This window comes from Oncorhynchus gorbuscha, linkage group LG09 (assembly GCF_021184085.1).
Source record: "Oncorhynchus gorbuscha isolate QuinsamMale2020 ecotype Even-year linkage group LG09, OgorEven_v1.0, whole genome shotgun sequence".
In the NCBI taxonomy this organism is placed as follows: Eukaryota; Metazoa; Chordata; class Actinopteri; order Salmoniformes; family Salmonidae; genus Oncorhynchus; species Oncorhynchus gorbuscha.
The window spans coordinates 5,177-27,432 of record NC_060181.1 but is presented as its reverse complement, the minus strand read 5'-3'; the positions used below and the strand labels follow the sequence as shown (position 1 = coordinate 27,432).

At 45.6% G+C, this 22,256-nt stretch overlaps 1 protein-coding gene across 1 annotated transcript in view; it reads right to left on the bottom strand.

Annotated features, from left to right (window-relative positions):
* The window catches only part of LOC124043063 (vegetative cell wall protein gp1-like), an 85,869-nt gene extending 66,428 nt beyond the window's left edge, over positions 1-19,441 (bottom strand). The window contains exons 1-3 of the mRNA XM_046361234.1: positions 19,415-19,441; positions 1,449-2,021; positions 920-982 (exon numbers count right to left, since the gene is read on the bottom strand). Coding sequence (XP_046217190.1) covers positions 920-982; positions 1,449-2,021; positions 19,415-19,433 — 655 coding nt within the window. The 5' untranslated portion in view covers positions 19,434-19,441. The remainder of the gene's footprint in view (positions 1-919; positions 983-1,448; positions 2,022-19,414) is intronic.
* Between the last annotated feature and the right edge of the window lie 2,815 nt (positions 19,442-22,256).

Below are 22,256 nucleotides of genomic sequence, written 5' to 3'. Positions count from 1 at the left end.
TTTGTCAGGGAGTTTCATGAAATGGGATTCCATGGCCTGAGGAGCTGCAGGCACACAAGCCTAAGATTGCTAAGTGTTGACTGGAGTGGTGTAAAGCTCGCTGTCATTGTACTCTGGAGCAGTGGAAACGCTTTCTCTGGAGTGATGAATCACGCTTCACAATCTGGCAGTCCGACGGTCGAATCTGGGTTTGGCTCTGCCCCAATGCATAGAGCCAATTGTGAAGTTTGGTGGAGGAGGAATAATGGTATGGGGCTGTTTTTCATGGTTCGGGCTAGGCCTGTTAGTTCCAGTGAAGGGAAATCTTAACGCTACATCATCAATTACATTCTAGACGATTATGTGCTTCCAACTTTGTGTCAACAGTTTTGGGAAGGCCCCTTCCTGTTTCAGCATGACCATGCACAAAGCGAGGTCCATACAGAAATGGTTTGTCGAAATCGGTGTGGAAGAACTTGACTGGCCTGCACAGAGCCCTGACCTCAACCCCATCAAACACCTTTTAGATGAAGTGGAACGCCAACTGGGAGCCAGGCCTAATCTCCCAACCGCACTAATGCTCTCGGGGCTGAATGGAAGCAAGTCACTGCAGCAACGTTCCAACATCTCATGGAAAGCCTTCCCAGAAGAGTGGAGGCTGTTATAGCAGCAAAGGGGGGACCAACTCCATATTAATGCCCATGATTTTGGAATGACAGGTTCGATGTGCAGATGTCCACATACTTTTGGTCATGTAGTGTAAAATACACAAGCTAACAATGTGTCCACGGTCCGATCTTTACATAATTTATCAGCTAGCAAATCACTTAAAACACTAACTAAAGCTTTATGCATCATTTCTAAAGCATCAACCTTCAAACAGAAAATCACACAGCATCACACAAAGCTGCATACCGTCACACACACTCCCCACACTTGCCTTTTCTCGTACCCCCAGGTGTGTTCCTCCCATTACTGACTGTAGACTGGCTTCTCTCAGTGTCTTCCAGGTTGTGGGAAAGACACCGTCACATTACCGAGGAGGATGAGAGAAGACAACACAGACAGTCACATTACCGAGGAGGATGAGAAGACAACACAGACAGTCACATTACCGAGGAGGATGAGACAGGACAACACAGACAGTCACATTACCGAGGAGGATGAGACAGGACAACACAGACAGTCACATTACCGAGGAGGATGAGACAGGACAACACAGACAGTCACATTACCGAGGAGGATGAGACAGGACAACACAGACAGCCACATTACCGAGGAGGATGAGACAGGACAACACAGACAGTCACATTACCGAGGAGGACGAGACAGGACAACAGACAGTCTAAATAATACATCAGAACACATCGAGGAAACAGACATTTTTATCATGAGATAAGAATAGTTGTAGGGAGGTTCTGTGAGGTACAGCATAGCTACAGACAACAGATTAAATGAGTGAGACACACCTGGCTCAGGAGTCTGTGGTGGCGGCACAGGGTTTGAGGCTGGAGTTGTGGCTGGGGTTGGCTCTGGGGCTGCTGAAGAGGTGACAGGGGCAGGGGCAGGGGCTAGGGGGTGGGCAGGGGCTGGCTCTGGGGAAGGGGCTGGAGGAGAGGTTACAACTGGGGCAGGTGCTGGGGCAGGGGCTGGAGTAGAGGTTACACTTGGGGCAGGGGCTGGAGGAGAGGTTACAACTGAGGCAGGTGTTGGGGCAGGGGCTGGAGGAGAAGGTACTGCTGGGGCAGGGGCTGGAGGAGAGGTTACAACTGGGGCAGGTGTTGGGGCAGGGGCTGGAGGAGAGGTTACAACAGGGGCTGGGGAAGGGGCTGGGGACTGGACAGCGGGAGGAGCTTGATACAGAGCAGAGGGTGGGCCTTGGTAATATACAGGGGGCTGGTTTTGGTATTGTACAGGGGCAGATAGTTGGCGTATGAGAGGTTGTGGAGGATGTTGCTGGACAGGAATTGATGGCTGGTGTTGGAGAGGGGAGGGGACTCTGTAGTGGATGGGGTGAGGTGTTTGATACGCCATTGGTCCTCCTGTTGGGGGCATGGCCAAGGATGTCAGATGGTATGAAAAGAAAAGAGAAGGACCATAAAGCACCACAATGACCAGAAAGAAAGATAGCTCAATGCAAAGTAAGATGGCTCAATGAAAAGAAAGATGGCTCAATGAAAAGAAAGATGGCTCAATGAAAAGAAAGATGGCTCAATGAAAAGAAAGATGGCTCAATGAAAAGAAAGATGGCTCAATGAAAAGAAAGATGGCTCAATGAAAAGAGACAATATCTTCTATATCTTCTATTACTACTGGTAATAGTACTACTGGTATCTGCTGCTCTTACAGCTGCTATCTACTAGCTGCTGCTATCTACTATTTGGTATTACTGCTACTAACTAGTTTCTGATTCTATTACTGCTGCTAGCTATTATATGCTGATGTCTACTATCTGCTGTTATTACTGCTGATATCTACTATGTGCTGCTATCTTCTAACTGCTTATATAGCTGCTGCTGTCTACTATCTGCTGCTGTCTACTATCTGCTGCTGTCTACTATCTGCTGATATCTATAATATGCTGATATCTACTATGTGCTGCTATCTACTGTTGATATCTACTATCTGCTGCTGTCTACTTTCTGCTGCTATTACTGCTGATATCTACTTTGTGCTGCTAGTATTGCTGCCTATCTATTATATGCAGTTATGCTGTTATCTACTATATGCTGTTATCTACTATATACTGTTAACTACTATATGCTGTTATCTACTATATGCTGTTATCTATTATATGCTGTTATCTACTATATGCTGTTATCTACTATATGCTGTTAACTACTATATGCTGATATCTGCTATCTGCTGCCTATCTATTATATGCTGTTATGCTGTTATCTATTATATACTGTTAACTACTATATACTGTTATCTACTATATGCTGTTATCTATTATATGCTGTTATCTACTATATGCTGTTATCTACTATATGCTATTATCTATTATATGCTGATATCTATTATATGCTGTTATCTACTATATGCTGATATCTACTATATACAGTTAATTACTATCTGCTGCCTATCTATTATATGCTGTTATCTACTATATGCTGATATCTACTGTATGCTGTTATCTATTATATGCTGTTATGCTGTTATCTACTATATGCTGTTATCTACTGTATGCTGTTATCTACTGTATGCTGTTATCTACTATATGCTGTTATCTATTATATGCTGTTATCTACTATATGCTGTTATCTACTATATGCTGTTATCTACTGTATGCTGTTATCTACTATATGCTGATATCTATTATATGCTGTTATCTATTATATGCTGTTATCTATTATATGCTGTTATCTACTATATGCTGATATCTATTATATGCTGTTATCTATTATATGCTGTTATCTATTATATGCTGTTATCTACTATATGCTGTTATCTATTATATGCTGATATCTATTATATGCTGTTATCTACTATATGCTGTTATCTATTATATGCTGTTATCTATTATATGCTGTTATCTATTATATGCTGTTATCTATTATATGCTGTTATCTATTATATGCTGTTATCTACTATATGCTGTTATCTATTATATGCTGTTATCTATTATATGCTGTTATCTACTATATACAGTTAATTACTATCTGCTGCCTATCTATTATATGCTGTTATCTACTATATACAGTTAATTACTATCTGCTGCCTATCTATTATATGCTGTTATGCTGTTATCTATTATATGCTGTTATCTATTATATGCTGTTATATATTATATGCTGTTATCTATTATATGCTGTTATCTACTATATACTGTTATCTACTATATACTGTTAACTACTATATACTGTTAACTACTATATACTGTTAACTACTATATGCTGATATCTGCTATCTGCTGCCTATCTATTATATGCTGTTATCTACTATATACAGTTAATTACTATCTGCTGCCTATCTATTATATGCTGTTATCTACTATATACAGTTAATTACTATCTGCTGCCTATCTATTATATGCTGTTATCTACTATATACAGTTAATTACTATCTGCTGCCTATCTATTATATGCTGTTATGCTGTTATCTATTATATGCTGTTATCTATTATATGCTGTTATCTACTATATACAGTTAATTACTATCTGCTGCCTATCTATTATATGCTGTTATCTATTACATTTACATTTACATTTAAGTCATTTAGCAGACGCTCTTATCCAGAGCGACTTACAAATTGGTGCATTCACCTTATGACATCCAGTGGAACAGTCACTTTACAATAGTGCATCTAAATCTTAAAGGGGGGGGTGAGAGGGATTACTTATCCTATCCTAGGTATTCCTTAAAGAGGTGGGGTTTCAGGTGTCTCCGGAAGGTGGTGATTGACTCCGCTGTCCTGGCGTCGTGAGGGAGTTTGTTCCACCATTGGGGGGCCAGAGCAGCGAACAGTTTTGACTGGGCTGAGCGGGAGCTGTACTTCCTCAGTGGTAGGGAGGCGAGCAGGCCAGAGGTGGATGAACGCAGTGCCCTTGTTTGGGTGTAGGGCCTGATCAGAGCCTGGAGGTACTGAGGTGCCGTTCCCCTCACAGCTCCGTAGGCAAGCACCATGGTCTTGTAGCGGATGCGAGCTTCAACTGGAAGCCAGTGGAGAGAATGGAGGAGCAGGGTGACGTGAGAGAACTTGGCTAGGTTGAACACCAGACGGGCTGCGGCGTTCTGGATGAGTTGAAGGGGTTTAATGGCACAGGCAGGGAGCCCAGCCAACAGCGAGTTGCAGTAATCCAGACGGGAGATGACAAGTGCCTGGATTAGGACCTGCGCCGCTTCCTGTGTGAGGCAGGGTCGTACTCTGCGGATGTTGTAGAGCATGAACCTACAGGAACGGGCCACCGCCTTGATGTTGGTTGAGAACGACAGGGTGTTGTCCAGGATCACGCCAAGGTTCTTAGCGCTCTGGGAGGAGGACACAATGGAGTTGTCAACCGTGATGGCGAGATCATGGAACGGGCAGTCCTTCCCCGGGAGGAAGAGCAGCTCCATCTTGCCGAGGTTCAGCTTGAGGTGGTGATCCGTCATCCACACTGATATGTCTGCCAGACATGCAGAGATGCGATTCGCCACCTGGTCATCAGAAGGGGGAAAGGAGAAGATTAATTGTGTGTCATCTGCATAGCAATGATAGGAGAGACCATGTGAGGTTATGACAGAGCCAAGTAACTTGGTGTATAGCGAGAATAGGAGAGGGCCTAGAACAGAGCCCTGGGGGACACCAGTGGTGAGAGCGCGTGGTGAGGAGACAGATTCTCGCCACGCCACCTGGTAGGAGCGACCTGTCAGGTAGGACGCAATCCAAGCGTGGGCCGCGCCGGAGATGCCCAACTCGGAGAGGGTGGAGAGGAGGATCTGATGGTTTACAGTATCGAAGGCAGCCGATAGATCTAGAAGGATGAGAGGAGAGGAGAGAGAGTTAGCTTTAGCAGTGCGGAGCGCCTCCGTGATACAGAGGAGAGCAGTCTCAGTTGAATGACTAGTCTTGAAACCTGACTGATTTGGATCAAGAAGGTCATTCAGAGAGAGATAGCGGGAGAGCTGGCCAAGGACGGCACGTTCAAGAGTTTTGGAGAGAAAAGAAAGAAGGGATACTGGTCTGTAATTGTTGACATCGGAGGGATCGAGTGTAGGTTTTTTCAGAAGGGGATCAACTCTCGCTCTCTTGAAGACGGAAGGGACGTAGCCAGCGGTCAGGGATGAGATGATGAGCGAGGTGAGGTAAGGGAGAAGGTCTCCGGAAATGGTCTGGAGAAGAGAGGAGGGGATAGGGTCAAGCGGGCAGGTTGTTGGGCGGCCGGCCGTCACAAGACGCGAGATTTCATCTGGAGAGAGAGGGGAGAAAGAGGTCAGAGCACAGGGTAGGGCAGTGTGAGCAGAACCAGCGGTGTCGTTTGACTTAGCAAACGAGGATCGGATGTCGTCGACCTTCTTTTCAAAATGGTTGACGAAGTCGTCTGCAGAGAGGGAGGGGGGGGGGGGGGAGGGGGAGGAGGATACTGTCATGTTTTGTCATTAATTATCATGTCTTGTCCCTGTGCTTCCCCTTCTATTCGTTTCCCTCTGCTGGTCTTATTAGGTTCTTTCCCTCTTTCTATCCCTCTCTCTCCCCCTCCCTCTCTCACTCTCTCGCTCTCTCTTCTCTCTATCGTTCCGTTCCTGCTCCCAGCTGTTCCTATTCCCCTAATCAATCATTTAGTCTTCCCACACCTGTTCCCGATCCTTTTCCCTGATTAGAGTCCCTATTTCTCTCCTTGTTTTCCGTACCTGCCCTGTCGGATCCTTGTCTATATTCACCGTGCTGTGTCTATGTTTTGCCCTGTCGTGTCGTGTTTCCCTCAGATGCTGCGTGGTGAGCAGGTGTCTGAGTCTGCTAGGTTCAAGTGCCTTCCCGAGGCAACCTGCAGTTCTTGATCAAGTCTCCAGTCTGTTCTCGTCTTTACGAGTAGTATTATGCCTTTTGTTTTGTTAAGTATCTTACTGGATTAAAAACTCTGTTTTCGCCAAGTCGCTTTTGGGTCCTCATTCACCTGCATAACAGAAGGATCCGACCAAGGAATGGACCCAGCGACTACAGAGGCTCGTAACACTGCCGTCAAGATCCAAGGAGCCATGCTCGGCAGACACGAGCAGGAATTGTCTGTTGCTCGCCATGCCGTGGAGAACCTGGCCGCTCAGGTTTCCGACCTCTCTGGACAGTTCCAGAGTCTTCGTCTCGTGCCACCTGTTACTTCCTGGCCTGCCGAGCCTCCGGAACCTAGGGTTAATAACCCACCTTGCTACTCCGGGCAGCCCACGGAGTGCCGCTCCTTTCTCACCCAGTGTGATATTGTGTTCTCTCTCCAACCCAACACATACTCTAGCGAGAGAGCTCGGGTTGCTTACGTCATTTCACTCCTTACTGGCCGGGCCCGAGAGTGGGGCACAGCTATCTGGGAGGCAAGGGCTGATTGTTCTAACAATTACCAGAACTTTAAAGAGGAGATGATTCGGGTTTTTGACCGTTCAGTTTTTGGTGGGGAGGCTTCTAGGGCCCTGGCTTCCCTATGCCAAGGTGATCGATCCATAACGGATTACTCTATAGAGTTTCGTACTCTTGCTGCCTCTAGTGACTGGAACGAGCCGGCGCTGCTCGCTCGTTTTCTGGAGGGACTCCACACAGTGGTCAAAGATGAGATTCTCTCTCGGGAGGTTCCTTCCAGTGTGGACTCTTTGATTGCTCTCGCCATCCGCATAGAACGACGGGTAGATCTTCGTCACCAAGCTCGTGGAAGAGAGCTCGCGTCAACGGTGTTTCCCTGCTCCGCATCGCAACCATCTCCCTCCTCTGGCTCAGAGACTGAGCCCATGCAGCTGGGAGGTATTCGCATCTCGACCAAGGAGAGGGAACGGAGGATCACCAACCGCCTGTGCCTCTATTGCGGATTTGATGGACATTTTGTCAATTCATGTCCAGTAAAAGGCCAGAGCTCATCAGTAAGCGGAGGGCTACTGGTGAGCGCTACTACTCAGGTCTCTTCATCTAGATCCTGTACTACTATGTCGGTCCATCTACGCTGGACCGGTTCGGGTGCTACATGCAGTGCCTTGATTGACTCTGGGGCTGAGGGTTGTTTCATGGACGAAGCATGGGTTCGGAAACATAACATTCCTTTCAGACAGTTAGACAAGCCTACGCCCATGTTTGCCTTAGATGGTAGTCATCTTCCCAGTATCAGATTTGAGACACTACCTTTAACTCTCACAGTATCTGGTAACCACAGTTTTTTGATTTTTCGTTCACCTTTTACACCTGTTGTTTTGGGTCATCCCTGGCTAGTATGTCATAATCCTTCTATTAATTGGTCTTGTAATTCTATCCTATCCTGGAACGTATCTTGTCATGTGAAGTGCTTAATGTCTGCCATCCCTCCCATTTCTTCTGTCCCCACTTCTCAGGAGGAACCTGGCGATTTGACAGGAGTGCCGGAGGAATATCATGATCTGCGCACGGTCTTCAGTCGGTCCCGAGCCAACTCCCTTCCTCCTCACCGGTCGTATGATTGTAGTATTGATCTCCTTCCGGGGACCACTCCTCCTCGGGGTAGACTATACTCTCTGTCGGCTCCCGAACGTAAGGCTCTCGAGGATTATTTATCTGTGTCTCTTGACGCCGGTACCATAGTGCCTTCTTCCTCTCCGGCCGGGGCGGGGTTCTTTTTGTTAAGAAGAAGGACGGTACTCTGCGCCCCTGCGTGGATTATCGAGGGCTGAATGACATAACGGTTAAGAATCGTTATCCGCTTCCCCTTATGTCATCAGCCTTCGAGATTCTGCAGGGAGCCAGGTGCTTTACTAAGTTGGACCTTCGTAACGCTTACCATCTCGTGCGCATCAGAGAGGGGGACGAGTGGAAAACGGCGTTTAACACTCCGTTAGGGCATTTTGAGTACCGGGTTCTGCCGTTTGGTCTCGCCAATGCGCCAGCTGTTTTTCAGGCATTAGTTAATGATGTTCTGAGAGACATGCTGAACATCTTTGTTTTTGTCTATCTTGACGATATCCTGATTTTTTCACCGTCACTCGAGATTCATGTTCAGCACGTTCGACGTGTTCTACAGCGCCTTTTAGAGAATTGTCTCTACGTAAAGGCTGAGAAGTGCTCTTTTCATGTCTCCTCCGTTACTTTTCTCGGTTCCGTTATTTCCGCTGAAGGCATTCAGATGGATTCCGCTAAGGTCCAAGCTGTCAGTGATTGGCCCGTTCCAAGGTCACGTGTCGAGTTGCAGCGCTTTTTAGGTTTCGCTAATTTCTATCGGCGTTTCATTCGTAATTTCGGTCAAGTTGCTGCCCCTCTCACAGCTCTTACTTCTGTCAAGACGTGTTTTAAGTGGTCCGGTTCCGCCCAGGAGCTTTTGATCTTCTAAAAGAACGTTTTACGTCCGCTCCTATCCTCGTTACTCCTGACGTCACTAGACAATTCATTGTCGAGGTTGACGCTTCAGAGGTAGGCGTGGGAGCCATTCTTTCCCAGCGCTTCCAGTCTGACGATAAGGTTCATCCTTGCGCTTATTTTTCTCATCGCCTGTCGCCATCTGAGCGCAACTATGATGTGGGTAACCGTGAACTGCTCGCCATCCGCTTAGCCCTAGGCGAATGGCGACAGTGGTTGGAGGGGGCGACCGTTCCTTTGTCGTTTGGACAGACCATAAGAACCTTGAGTACATCCGTTCTGCCAAACGACTTAATGCCCGTCAAGCTCGTTGGGCGTTGTTTTTTGCTCGTTTCGAGTTTGTGATTTCTTACCGTCCGGGTAGCAAGAACACCAAGCCTGATGCCTTATCCCGTCTGTTTAGTTCTTCTGTGGCTTCTACTGATCCCGAGGGGATTCTTCCTTATGGGCGTGTTGTCGGGTTAACAGTCTGGGGAATTGAAAGACAGGTTAAGCAAGCACTCACGCACACTGCGTCGCCGCGCGCTTGTCCTAGTAACCTCCTTTTCGTTCCTGTTTCCACTCGTCTGGCTGTTCTTCAGTGGGCTCACTCTGCCAAGTTAGCTGGTCATCCCGGTGTTCGAGGCACTCTTGCGTCTATTCGCCAGCGCTTTTGGTGGCCGACTCAGGAGCGTGACACGCGCTGTTTCGTGGCTGCTTGTTCGGACTGCGCGCAGACTAAGTCGGGTAACTCTCCTCCTGCCGGTCGTCTCAGACCGCTCCCCATTCCTTCTCGACCATGGTCTCACATCGCCCTAGACTTCATTACCGGTCTGCCTTTGTCTGCGGGGAAGACTGTGATTCTTACGGTTGTCGATAGGTTCTCTAAGGCGGCACATTTCATTCCCCTCGCTAAACTTCCTTCCGCTAAGGAGACGGCACAAATCATCATCGAGAATGTGTTCAGAATTCATGGCCTCCCGTTAGACGCCGTTTCAGACAGAGGTCCGCAATTCACGTCACAGTTTTGGAGGGAGTTCTGTCGTTTGATTGGTGCGTCCGTCAGTCTCTCTTCCGGGTTTCATCCCCAGTCTAACGGTCAAGCAGAGAGGGCCAATCAGACGATTGGTCGCATACTACGCAGCCTTTCTTTCAGAAACCCTGCGTCTTGGGCAGAACAGCTCCCCTGGGCAGAATACGCTCACAACTCGCTTCCTTCGTCTGCTACCGGGTTATCTCCGTTTCAGAGTAGTCTGGGTTACCAGCCTCCTCTGTTCTCATCCCAGCTTGCCGAGTCCAGCGTTCCCTCCGCTCAAGCGTTTGTCCAACGTTGTGAGCGCACCTGGAGGAGGGTGAGGTCTGCACTTTGCCGTTACAGGGCACAGACTGTTAGAGCCGCCAATAAACGCAGGATTAAGAGTCCAAGGTATTGTTGCGGCCAGAGAGTGTGGCTTTCCACTCGCAACCTTCCTCTTACGACAGCTTCTCGTAAGTTGACTCCGCGGTTCATTGGTCCGTTCCGTGTCTCCCAGGTCGTCAATCCTGTCGCTGTGCGACTGCTTCTTCCGCGACATCTTCGTCGCGTCCATCCTGTCTTCCATGTCTCCTGTGTCAAGCCCTTTCTTCGCACCCCGTTCGTCTTCCCTCCCCCCTCCCGTCCTTGTCGAGAGCGCACCTATTTACAAGGTACGTAAGATCATGGACATGCGTTCTCGGGGACGGGGTCACCAATACTTAGTGGATTGGGAGGGTTACGGTCCTGAGGAGAGGAGTTGGGTTCCGTCTCGGGACGTGCTGGACCGTTCGCTTATTGATGATTTCCTCCGTTGCCGCCAGGGTTCCTCCTCGAGTGCGCCAGGAGGCGCTCGGTGAGTGGGGGGTACTGTCATGTTTTGTCATTAATTATCATGTCTTGTCCCTGTGCTTCCCCTTCTATTCGTTTCCCTCTGCTGGTCTTATTAGGTTCTTTCCCTCTTTCTATCCCCTCTCTCCCCCTCCCTCTCTCACTCTCTCGCTCTCTCTTCTCTCTATCGTTCCGTTCCTGCTCCCAGCTGTTCCTATTCCCCTAATCAATCATTTAGTCTTCCCACACCTGTTCCCGATCCTTTTCCCTGATTAGAGTCCCTATTTCTCTCCTTGTTTTCCGTACCTGCCCTGTCGGATCCTTGTCTATATTCACCGTGCTGTGTCTATGTTTTGCCCTGTCGTGTCGTGTTTCCCTCAGATGCTGCGTGGTGAGCAGGTGTCTGAGTCTGCTAGGTTCAAGTGCCTTCCCGAGGCAACCTGCAGTTCTTGATCAAGTCTCCAGTCTGTTCTCGTCTTTACGAGTAGTATTATGCCTTTTGTTTTGTTAAGTATCTTACTGGATTAAAAACTCTGTTTTCGCCAAGTCGCTTTTGGGTCCTCATTCACCTGCATAACAGATTCAGGAGGGAGGAGAATGTGGCAAAGAGCTTCCTAGGGTTAGAGGCAGATGCTTGGAATTTAGCGTGGTAGAAAGTGGCTTTAGCAGCAGAGACAGAGGAGGAAAATGTAGAGAGGAGGGAGTGAAAGGATGCCAGGTCCGCAGGGAGGCGAGTTTTCCTCCATTTCCGCTCGGCTGCCCGGAGCCCTGTTCTGTGAGCTCGCAATGAGTCATCGAGCCACGGAGTGGGAGGGGAGGACCGAGCCGGCCTGGAGGATAGGGGACATAGAGAGTCAAAGGATGCAGAGAGGGTGGAGAGGAGGGTTGAGGAGGCAGAATCAGGAGATAGGTTGGAGAAGGTTTGAGCGGTGGGAAGAGATGATAGGATGGAAGAGGAGAGAGTAGCGGGGAGAGAGAGCGAAGGTTGGGACGGCGCGATACCATCCGAGTAGGGGCAGTGTGGGAGGTGTTGGATGAGAGCGAGAGGGAAAAGGATACAAGGTAGTGGTCGGAGACTTGGAGGGGAGTTGCAATGAGGTTAGTGGAAGAACAGCATCTAGTAAAGATGAGGTCGAGCGTATTGCCTGCCTTGTGAGTAGGGGGGAAGGTGAGAGGGTGAGGTCAAAAGAGGAGAGGAGTGGAAAGAAGGAGGCAGAGAGGAATGAGTCAAAGGTAGACGTGGGGAGGTTAAAGTCGCCCAGAACTGTGAGAGGTGAGCCGTCCTCAGGAAAGGAGCTTATCAAGGCATCAAGCTCATTGATGAACTCTCCGAGGGAACCTGGAGGGCGATAAATGATAAGGATGTTAAGCTTGAAAGGGCTGGTAACTGTGACAGCATGGAATTCAAAGGAGGCGATAGACAGATGGGTAAGGGGAGAAAGAGAGAATGACCACTTGGGAGAGATGAGGATCCCGGTGCCACCACCCCGCTGACCAGCAGCTCTCGGGGTGTGCGAGAACACGTGGGCAGACGAAGAGAGAGCAGTAGGTGTAGCAGTGTTGTCTGTGGTGATCCATGTTTCCGTTAGTGCCAAGAAGTCGAGGGACTGGAGGGAGGCATAGGCTGAGATGAACTCTGCCTTGTTGACCGCAGATCGGCAGTTCCAGAGGCTACCGGAGACCTGGAACTCCACGTGGGTCGTGCGCGCTGGGACCACCAGATTAGGGTGGCCGCGGCCACGCGGTGTGGAGCGTTTGTATGGTCTGTGCAGAGAGGAGAGAACAGGGATAGACAGACACATAGTTGACAGGCTACAGAAGAGGCTACGCTAATGCAAAGGAGATTGGAATGACAAGTGGACTACACGTCTCGAATGTTCAGAAAGTTAAGCTTACGTAGCAAGAATCTTATTGACTAAAATGATACAGTACTGCTGAAGTAGGCTAGCTGGCAGTGGATGCGTTGTTGACACTACACTAATCAAGTCGTTCCGTTGAGTGTAATAGTTTCTGCAGTGCTGCTATTCGGGGGCTAGCTAGTAGTGTTTACGTTACGTTGCGTTAAAAGAACGACAATAGCTGGCTAGCTAACCTAGAAAATCGCTCTAGACTACACAATTATCTTTGATACAAAGACTGCTATGTAGCTAGCTATGTAGCTAGCTACGATCAAACAAATCAAACCGTTGTACTGTAATGAAATTAAATGAAAATGTGATACTACCTGTGAATGCGACCGGGTTGTGAGACTATTCGGTAGACGTTGGCTAGCTGTCGGCTAGCTAGCAGAGTCTCCTACGTTAAGGACGACAAATAGCTGGCTAGCTAACCTCGGTAAATTAAGATAATCACTCTAAGACTACACACTCTAAACCTAAACTACACAATTATCTTGGATACGAAGATACGAAGACAGCAAAGACAGCTATGTAGCTAGCTAACACTACACTAACCAAGTCGTTCAGTTGAGTGTAATAGTTTCTCCAGTGCAGCTAATCAGTGGACGTTAGCTAGCTGGCTAGTGAAGACTACGTTAGGACGGCGAAATACGATAATTACGCAATTATCTTTGATACAAAGATGGCTATGTAGCTAGCTAAGAATACATTGCTAAGATTAGACAAATCAAACAGTTGTGCTGTTATCTATTATATGCTGTTATCTATTATATGCTGTTATCTATTATATGATGTTATCTACTATATGCTGATATCTACTATATACAGTTAATTACTATCTGCTGCCTATCTATTATATGCTGTTATGCTGTTATCTACTATATGCTGTTATCTACTGTATGCTGTTATCTACTGTATGCTGTTATCTATTATATGCTGTTATCTACTATATGCTGTTATCTATTATATGCTGTTATCTATTATATGCTGTTATCTACTATATGCTGTTATCTACTATATGCTGTTATCTATTATATGCTGTTATCTATTATATGCTGTTATCTACTATATACAGTTAATTACTATCTGCTGCCTATCTATTATATGCTGTTATCTACTATATGCTGTTATCTACTATATGCTGTTATCTATTATATGCTGTTATCTATTATATGCTGTTATGCTGTTATCTACTATATACAGTTAATTACTATCTGCTGCCTATCTATTATATGCTGTTATCTACTATATACAGTTAACTATTATATGCTGTTATCTACTATATACTGTTATCTACTATATACTGTTATCTATTGTATGCTGTTATCTACTATATACAGTTAATTACTATCTGCTGCCTATCTATTATATGCTGTTATCTACTATATACTGTTATCTACTATATACTGTTATCTATTATATGCTGTTATCTATTATATACTGTTAACTACTATATGCTGATATCTGCCATCTGCTGCCTATCTATTATATGCTGTTATGCTGTTATCTACTATATGCTGTTATCTACTATATGCTGTTAATCTACTATATACTGTTATCTACTATATACTGTTATCTACTATACACTGTTAACTACTATATACTGTTAACTACTATATACTGTTAACTACTATATACTGTTAACTACTATATACTGTTATCTACTATATACTGTTATCTATTATATGCTGTTATCTACTATATACAGTTAACTATTATATGCTGTTATCTATTATATGCTGTTATCTACTATATGCTGTTATCTATTATATGCTGTTATCTACTATACACTGTTAACTACTATATACTGTTAACTACTATATACTGTTAACTACTATATACTGTTAACTACTATATGCTGATATCTGCTATCTGCTGCCTATCTATTATATGCTGTTATGCTGTTATCTACAATATGCTGTTATCTACTATATGCTGATATCTGCTATCTGCTGCCTATCTATTATATGCTGTTATGCTGTTATCTACTATATACAGTTAACTACTATATGCTGATATCTGCTATCTGCTGCCTATCTATTATATGCTGTTATGCTGTTATCTACTATATACAGTTAACTACTATATGCTGATATCTACTATCTGCTGCCTATCTATTATATGCTGTTATGCTGTTATCTACTATATACTGTTAACTACTATATGCTGTTATCTACTATATACAGTTAACTACTATATGCTGATATCTGCTATCTGCTGCCTATCTATTATATGCTGTTATCTACTATATACTGTTAACTACTATATGCTGATATCTGCTATCTGCTGCCTATCTATTATATGCTGTTATCTACTATATACTGTTAACTACTATATGTGTAACGGCGTTCGTCTGTTGAAAGAAGAGAGTCGGACCGAAATGCAGCGTGTTGGTTACTCATGACTTTAATGAATGAAAATGCGGTACATGAAATAACTGAAAGACGAAAACAACAAACGGAACGTGAACCTATTACAGCCTATCTGGTGAAACTACACAAAGACAGGAACAATCACCCACGAAATACAAAGCGAAACTATGGCTCTCTAAATACGGTTCCCAATCAGAGACAACGAATAGCACCTGACTCTGATTGAGAATCGCCTCAGGCAGCCAAGCCTAACAACACCCCTAATCAGCCGCGATCCCAAATAATACAAACCCCAATACGAAAACAACATATAAACCCATGTCACACCCTGGCCTACCAAACATATAACAAAAACACAAAATACAATGACCAAGGCGTGACAGAACCCCCCCCCCACCTAAGGTGCGGACTCCCGGACGCACCTCAAAAGCATAGGGAGGGTCCGGGTGGGCGTCTGTCCATGGTGGCGGTTCCGGCTCGGGACGTGGACCCCACTCCATTAATGTCCTTGTTCCTCCCCTTCGCGTCCTGGGATAAAAAAATAATCCACCCTCTCCGCCGACCATGGCCTGATAGTCCTCACCCAGATCCCCACATAACTGAGGAGCAGCTCCGGACAGAGGGGCAGCTCGGGACAGAGGGGCAGCTCGGGACAGAGGGGCAGCTCGGGACAGAGGGGCAGCTCGGGACAGAAGCAGCCCGGAACTGAGGGGCTGCCCAGGACTGAGGGGGAGCCCAGTACTGAGAGGAAGCCCAGTACTGAGAGGAAGCACAGTACTGAGAGGAAGCCCAGTACTGAGATGAAGCTCAGGCAGGTAGTAGGCTCCGGTAAATCCTGGCTGGCTGGCGGAACTGGAAGATTCAGGTTGACAAGCAGAACTGGAAGATTCAGGTTGACAAGCAGATCTGGAAGAGACTGGTTGTCTGGCAGATCTGGAAGAGACTGGTTGTCTAGCAGATCTGGAAGAGACTGGTTGTCTGGCAGATCTGGAAGAGACTGGTTGTCTGGCAGATCTGGAAGAGACTGGTTGTCTGGCAGATCTGGAAGAGACTGGTTGTCTTGCAGATCTGAAAGAGACTGGTTGTCTTGCAGATCTGGAAGAGACTGGTTGTCTGGCAGATCTGGAAGAGACTGGTTGTCTGGCAGATCTGGAAGCACTGGCGGCGCTGGGCAGACTGGGAGCATTGGCGGCGCTGGGCAGACTGGCGGCACTGGCAGCGCTGGGCAGACGGGAGACTCCGGCAGCGCAGGAGAGGAGAAAAGCGCTGGCTGCGCTGAACAGGCGAGGCGCACTGGAGGCCTGGTGCGTGGTGCTGGAACTGGTGGTACTGGATCGAGGACACGCACAGGAAGCCTGGTGCGGGGAGCTGCTACCGGAGGACTGGTGTGTGAAGGTGGCTCTGGATAGACCGGACCGTGCAGGCGCACTGGAGCTCTTGAGCACCGAGCCTGCCCAAGCTTACCTGGCTCGATGCCCACTCTAGCCCGGCCAATAGGAAGGGCTGGTATGTGCCGCACCTGGCTCCGCACCCGCACTGGAAACACCGTGTGCTCCATAGCATAACACGGTGCCTGCCCGGTCTCTCTAGCCCAACGGTGAGCACAGGGAGTTTGCGCAGGTCTCCTACCTGGCATAACCATACTCCCTTCTAGCCCCCCCCAATCATTTTTTTGGGCTGCTTTTCAGGCTCCCAACCGCGTCGCCGTGCTGCCTCCTCATACCAACGCCTCTCCGCTTTAGCCGCTTCTATTTCTTCCTTGGGACGGCGATATTCTCCAGGCTGAGCCCAAGGTCCTTTACCGTCTAATTCCTCCTCCCATGTCCAAATCTCCAAGTGGTGCAGCCTCTCCCACTGCAACTGCTCTTCACGATTAACAGGGAGAGTTGGCTCAGGTCTGAACCCTGACTCATCCACTCTCTCTCTGCCCCCCCCAATAAATCATTGGGGGTTACTTTCGGTTTTCGCTCTGCGTCGCCGTGTTTTCCTTTTTGAATCCATTCGCCTGTAGCCCTCTTCGCACTGCTGAAGCGAATCCCAGGCGGGTGCCTGCACTCTCTCTGGGTCGGCCGCCCACCTGTCGATTTCTTCCCACCTCGTATACTCCATGCCTCTACCTTCCATAACGTCCTCCTTTCGCTCCTGCCAGTTTACACACTGCTCGGTCCGTGAGTGGTGGGTGATTTTGTAACGGCATTCGTCTGTTGAAAGAAGAGAGTCGGACCAAAATGCAGCGTGTTGGTTACTCATGACTTTAATGAATGAAAATGCGGTACATGAAATAACTGAAAGACGAAAACAACAAACGGAACGTGAACCTATTACAGCCTATCTGGTGAACACTACACAAAGACAGGAACAATCACCCACGAAATACAAAGCGAAACTATGGCTCCCTAAATACGGTTCCCAATCAGAGACAACGAATAGCACCTGACTCTGATTGAGAATCGCCTCAGGCAGCCAAGCCTAACAACACCCCTAATCAGCCGCGATCACAAATAATACAAACCCCAATACGAAAACAACATATAAACCCATGTCACACCCTGGCCTACCCAAACATATAACAAAAACACAAAATACAATGACCAAGGCGTGACAATATGCTGCTATCTACTATCTGCTGTTATCACTGCGGTTATCTACTATCCGCTGCTATACACTATCTGGGGCGGCAGGTAGCCTAGTGGTTAGAGAGTTGGGCCAGTAACCAAAAGGTTGCTAGATCAAATCCCCGAGCTGACATGGTAAAAATATGTTGTTCTGCCAGCCAAAATAGTTGTAGGCTATTGCTTCTAACATCAATATGCTCTTTAATAATAAGACCTACACCACTTTTAACAGCATATTACACTAGTGAGACTCATGTCACTCATGTCATGTATGTCGAAAAAATGACGTGACTCTTCGCCAACAATTACATGTAGAGGGTTGGAGGATGTTTCCGTAATTCAGTGATATTTATTCCCATAGTAATTCGTTATGGATCCATAACTTAAAAAACATCGGCATTTTGAAAGAATATTTTTATTTTATTTTAAAGATGCAGAGTTAATGGGTCAAGTCTCGCACACCCATGTACCTGCAAAGCTGTCATCAAGGCAAAGCGTGGCTACCTTGAAGAATCTCAAATATAAAATATATTTTAGTTTAACTTTTTGGTTACTCCATGATTCCATGTGTAATTTCATAGTTTTGATGTCTTATTTTTCTACAATGTAGAAAATAGTAAAAATAATGAAAAACCCTGGAATGAGTTGGTTTGTCCAAACTATTGACTGGTACTGTATCTACTGTAACATAGCATATCTACTGTAACATAGCATATCTACTTCAACATAGCATATCTACTGTAAAATAGCATATCTACTCTAACATAGCATATCTACTCTAACATAGCATATCTACTGTAACATAGCATATCTACTTCAACATAGCATATCTACTGTAACATAGCATATCTACTTCAACATAGCATATCTACTGTAACATAGCATATCTACTCTAACATAGCATATCTACTGTAACATAGCATATCTACTCTAACATAGCATATCTACTGTAAATCACTGTGGTGCAGAGAATACAACAGAACTATGAGCTTGGACTAAACAGATCCAAATTAAATTGGACATAAAACACAATACCATATCAACAACACAACCCCATCTGCAAACATGGACAATATGTATCAGCAATGGGTTGGTTTCTGAGTGGCCATTATGAGAAATTACAGCAAGGGTGTAACATCGGGATTGAATGGGCTCGGGACCAGGATCTGGCCCAAGGGCAGTACTTTGCCAACCCCTGCTGTAATGGCTATGAGGAACAAGACATGACAATGACTGTATAAAAACAGGGAGCTGAATAGCCATATAAGGAACAAGTCATTAATTACAGTGACTGTATAAAGACAGGGACCTGAGTGGCCATATAAGGAACAAAACATTACAGTGACTGTGTAGAGACAGGGACCTGAGTGACCATATAAGGAACATGATATTACAGTGACTGTGTAGAGACAGGGACCTAAGTGCCCATATATACAGGGAACTTAACAGGAAGGGGAAAGCACAGGGCCCAACAGACACCTGCTAACAGTAATGACAGATGAGGAGACATGGACTTGGCCTTGTTAGGGACTGCTCTGTAGAACTAGGGGCCAGACTAGCAGGTACAGACCATGACAGACTAGGAGACATTGACTTGGCCTTGTTGGGGACAGCTCTGTAGAACTAGGGGCCAGACTAGCAGGTACAGAACATGACAGACTAGGAGACATGGACTTGGCCTTGTTGGGGACAGCTCTGTAGAACTAGGGGCCAGACTAGCAGGTACAGACCTTGATAAGAATTGTTCATCTCCTCTCCATCTTCTGGGCAATAAAAAAGGGAACGAAGCTGTGATGTTATGTCACAATATACACAAATGTAAAATCATTAACATTTCTATTTTGTCAGATGGTCTAGTAATGACTACAACTACATGGTGGTAAAATAGTCTAGTTGTGACAACTACTACATGATGGTAACATGGTCTAGGTGTGACAACTACTACATGGTGGTAACATGGTCTAGTAGTAACTGCTACTACATGGTAGTAACATGGTCTAGTAGTAACTGCTACTACATGGTAGTAACATGGCCTAGTTGTAACTACTATGTGGAAGTAACATGGTCAGGTAGTGACAACTACTACATGGTAGTAACATGGCCTAGTAGTAACTACTACTACATGGTAGTAACATGGCCTAGTAGTAACTACTACTACATGGTAGTAACATGGTCTAGTATTGTATTCTACTACATGGCAGTAACATGGTCTAGTACTGTATTCTACTACATGATGGTAACATGGTCTAGTTGTGACAACTACTACATGGTTGTAACATGGTCTAGTACTGTATTCTACTACATGGTACTAACATGGTCTAGTAGTAACTACTACTACATGGTGGTAACATGGTCTAGTAGTAACTACTACTACATGGTGGTAACATGGTCTAATAGTAACTACTACTACATGGTGGTAACATGGTCAAGTAGTGACAACTACTACATGGTAGTAACATGGCCTAGTAGTAACTACTACAACATAGTAGTAACATGGTCTAGTAGTAACTACTACTACATAGTAGCAACATTGCCTAGTAGTAACTACTACTACATAGTAGTAACATGGCCTTGCCTAGTAGTAACTACTACATAGTAGTAACATGGCCTAGTAGTAACAACTACATAGTAGTAACATGGCCTAGTACTGTATTCTACTACATGGCAGTAACATGGTCTAGGAGTAACTACTACTACATGGTAGTAACATGGTCTAGTCCTGTATTCTACTACATGGCAGTAACATGGTCTAGTACTGTATTCTACTACATGGTGGTAACATGGTCTAGTACTGTATTCTACTACATGGAAGTAACATGGTCTAGTTGTGACAACTACTACATGGTGGTAACATGGTCTAGTAGTGACAACTACTACATGGTAGTAACATGGTCTAGTCCTGTATTCTACTACATGGCAGTAACATGGTCTAGTACTGTATTCTACTACATGGTGGTAACATGGTCTAGTACTGTATTCTACTACATGGCAGTAACATGGTCTAGTACTGTATTCTACTACATGGCAGTAACATGGTCTAGTACTGTATTCTACTACATGGCAGTAACATGGTCTAGTCCTGTATTCTACTACATGGCAGTAACATGGTCTAGTACTCTATTCTACTACATGGTAGTAACATGGTCTAGTCCTGTATTCTACTACATGGCAGTAACATGGTCTAGTACTGTATTCTACTACATGGCAGTAACATGGTCTAGTACTGTATTCTACTACATGGCAGTAACATGGTCTAGTACTGTATTCTACTACATGGTAGTAACATGGTCTAGTCCTGTATTCTACTACATGGCAGTAACATGGTCTAGTACTGTATTCTACTACATGGTAGTAACATGGTCTAGTCCTGTATTCTACTACATGGCAGTAACATGGTCTAGTACTGTATTCTACTACATGGTGGTAACATGGTCTAGTACTGTATTCTACTACATGGAAGTAACATGGTCTAGTTGTGACAACTACTACGTGGTGGTAACATGGTCTAGTTGTGACAACTACTACATGGTGGTAACATGGTCTAGTTGTGACAACTACTACGTGGTGGTAACATGGTCTAGTTGTGACAACTACTACGTGGTGGTAACATGGTCTAGTTGTGACAACTACTACGTGGTGGTAACATGGTCTAGTTGTGACAACTACTACATGGTGGTAACATGGTCTAGTTGTGACAACTACTACATGGTGGTAACATGGTCTAGTCCTGTATTCTACTACATGGTAGTAACATGGTCTAGTTGTGACAACTACTACGTGGTGGTAACATGGTCTAGTTGTGACAACTACTACATGGTGGTAACATGGTCTAGTTGTGACAACTACTACATGGTGGTAACATGGTCTAGTTGTGACAACTACTACGTGGTGGTAACATGGTCTAGTTGTGACAACTACTACATGGTGGTAACATGGTCTAGTTGTGACAACTACTACATGGTAGTAACATGGTCTAGTTGTGACAACTACTAACATGGTGGTAACATGGTCTAGTAGTCCTGTATTCTACTACATGGTAGTAACATGGTCTAGTTGTGACAACTACTACATGGTGGTAACATGGTCTAGTCCTGTATTCTACTACATGGAAGTAACATGGTCTAGTTGTGACAACTACTAACATGGTGTTGGTAACATGGTCTAGTTGTGACAACTACTACGTGGTGGTAACATGGTCTAGTCCTGTAACATTCTACTACATGGAAGTAACATGGTCTAGTTGTGACAACTACTACGTGGTGGTAACATGGTCTAGTCCTGTGACATTCTACTACATGGTGGGTAACATGGTCTAGTTGTGACAACTACTACGTGGTGGTAACATGGTCTAGTTGTGACAACTACTACATGGTGGTAACATGGTCTAGTAGTGACAACTACTACATGGTAGTAATATGGTCTAGTCCTGTATTCTACTACATGGCAGTAACATGGTCTAGTTGTGACAACTACTACATGGTGGTAACATGGTCTGGTCTAGTGACAACTACTAACATGGTAGTGGTGGTAACATGGTCTAGTCCTGTATTCTACTACTAACATGGTCTAGTT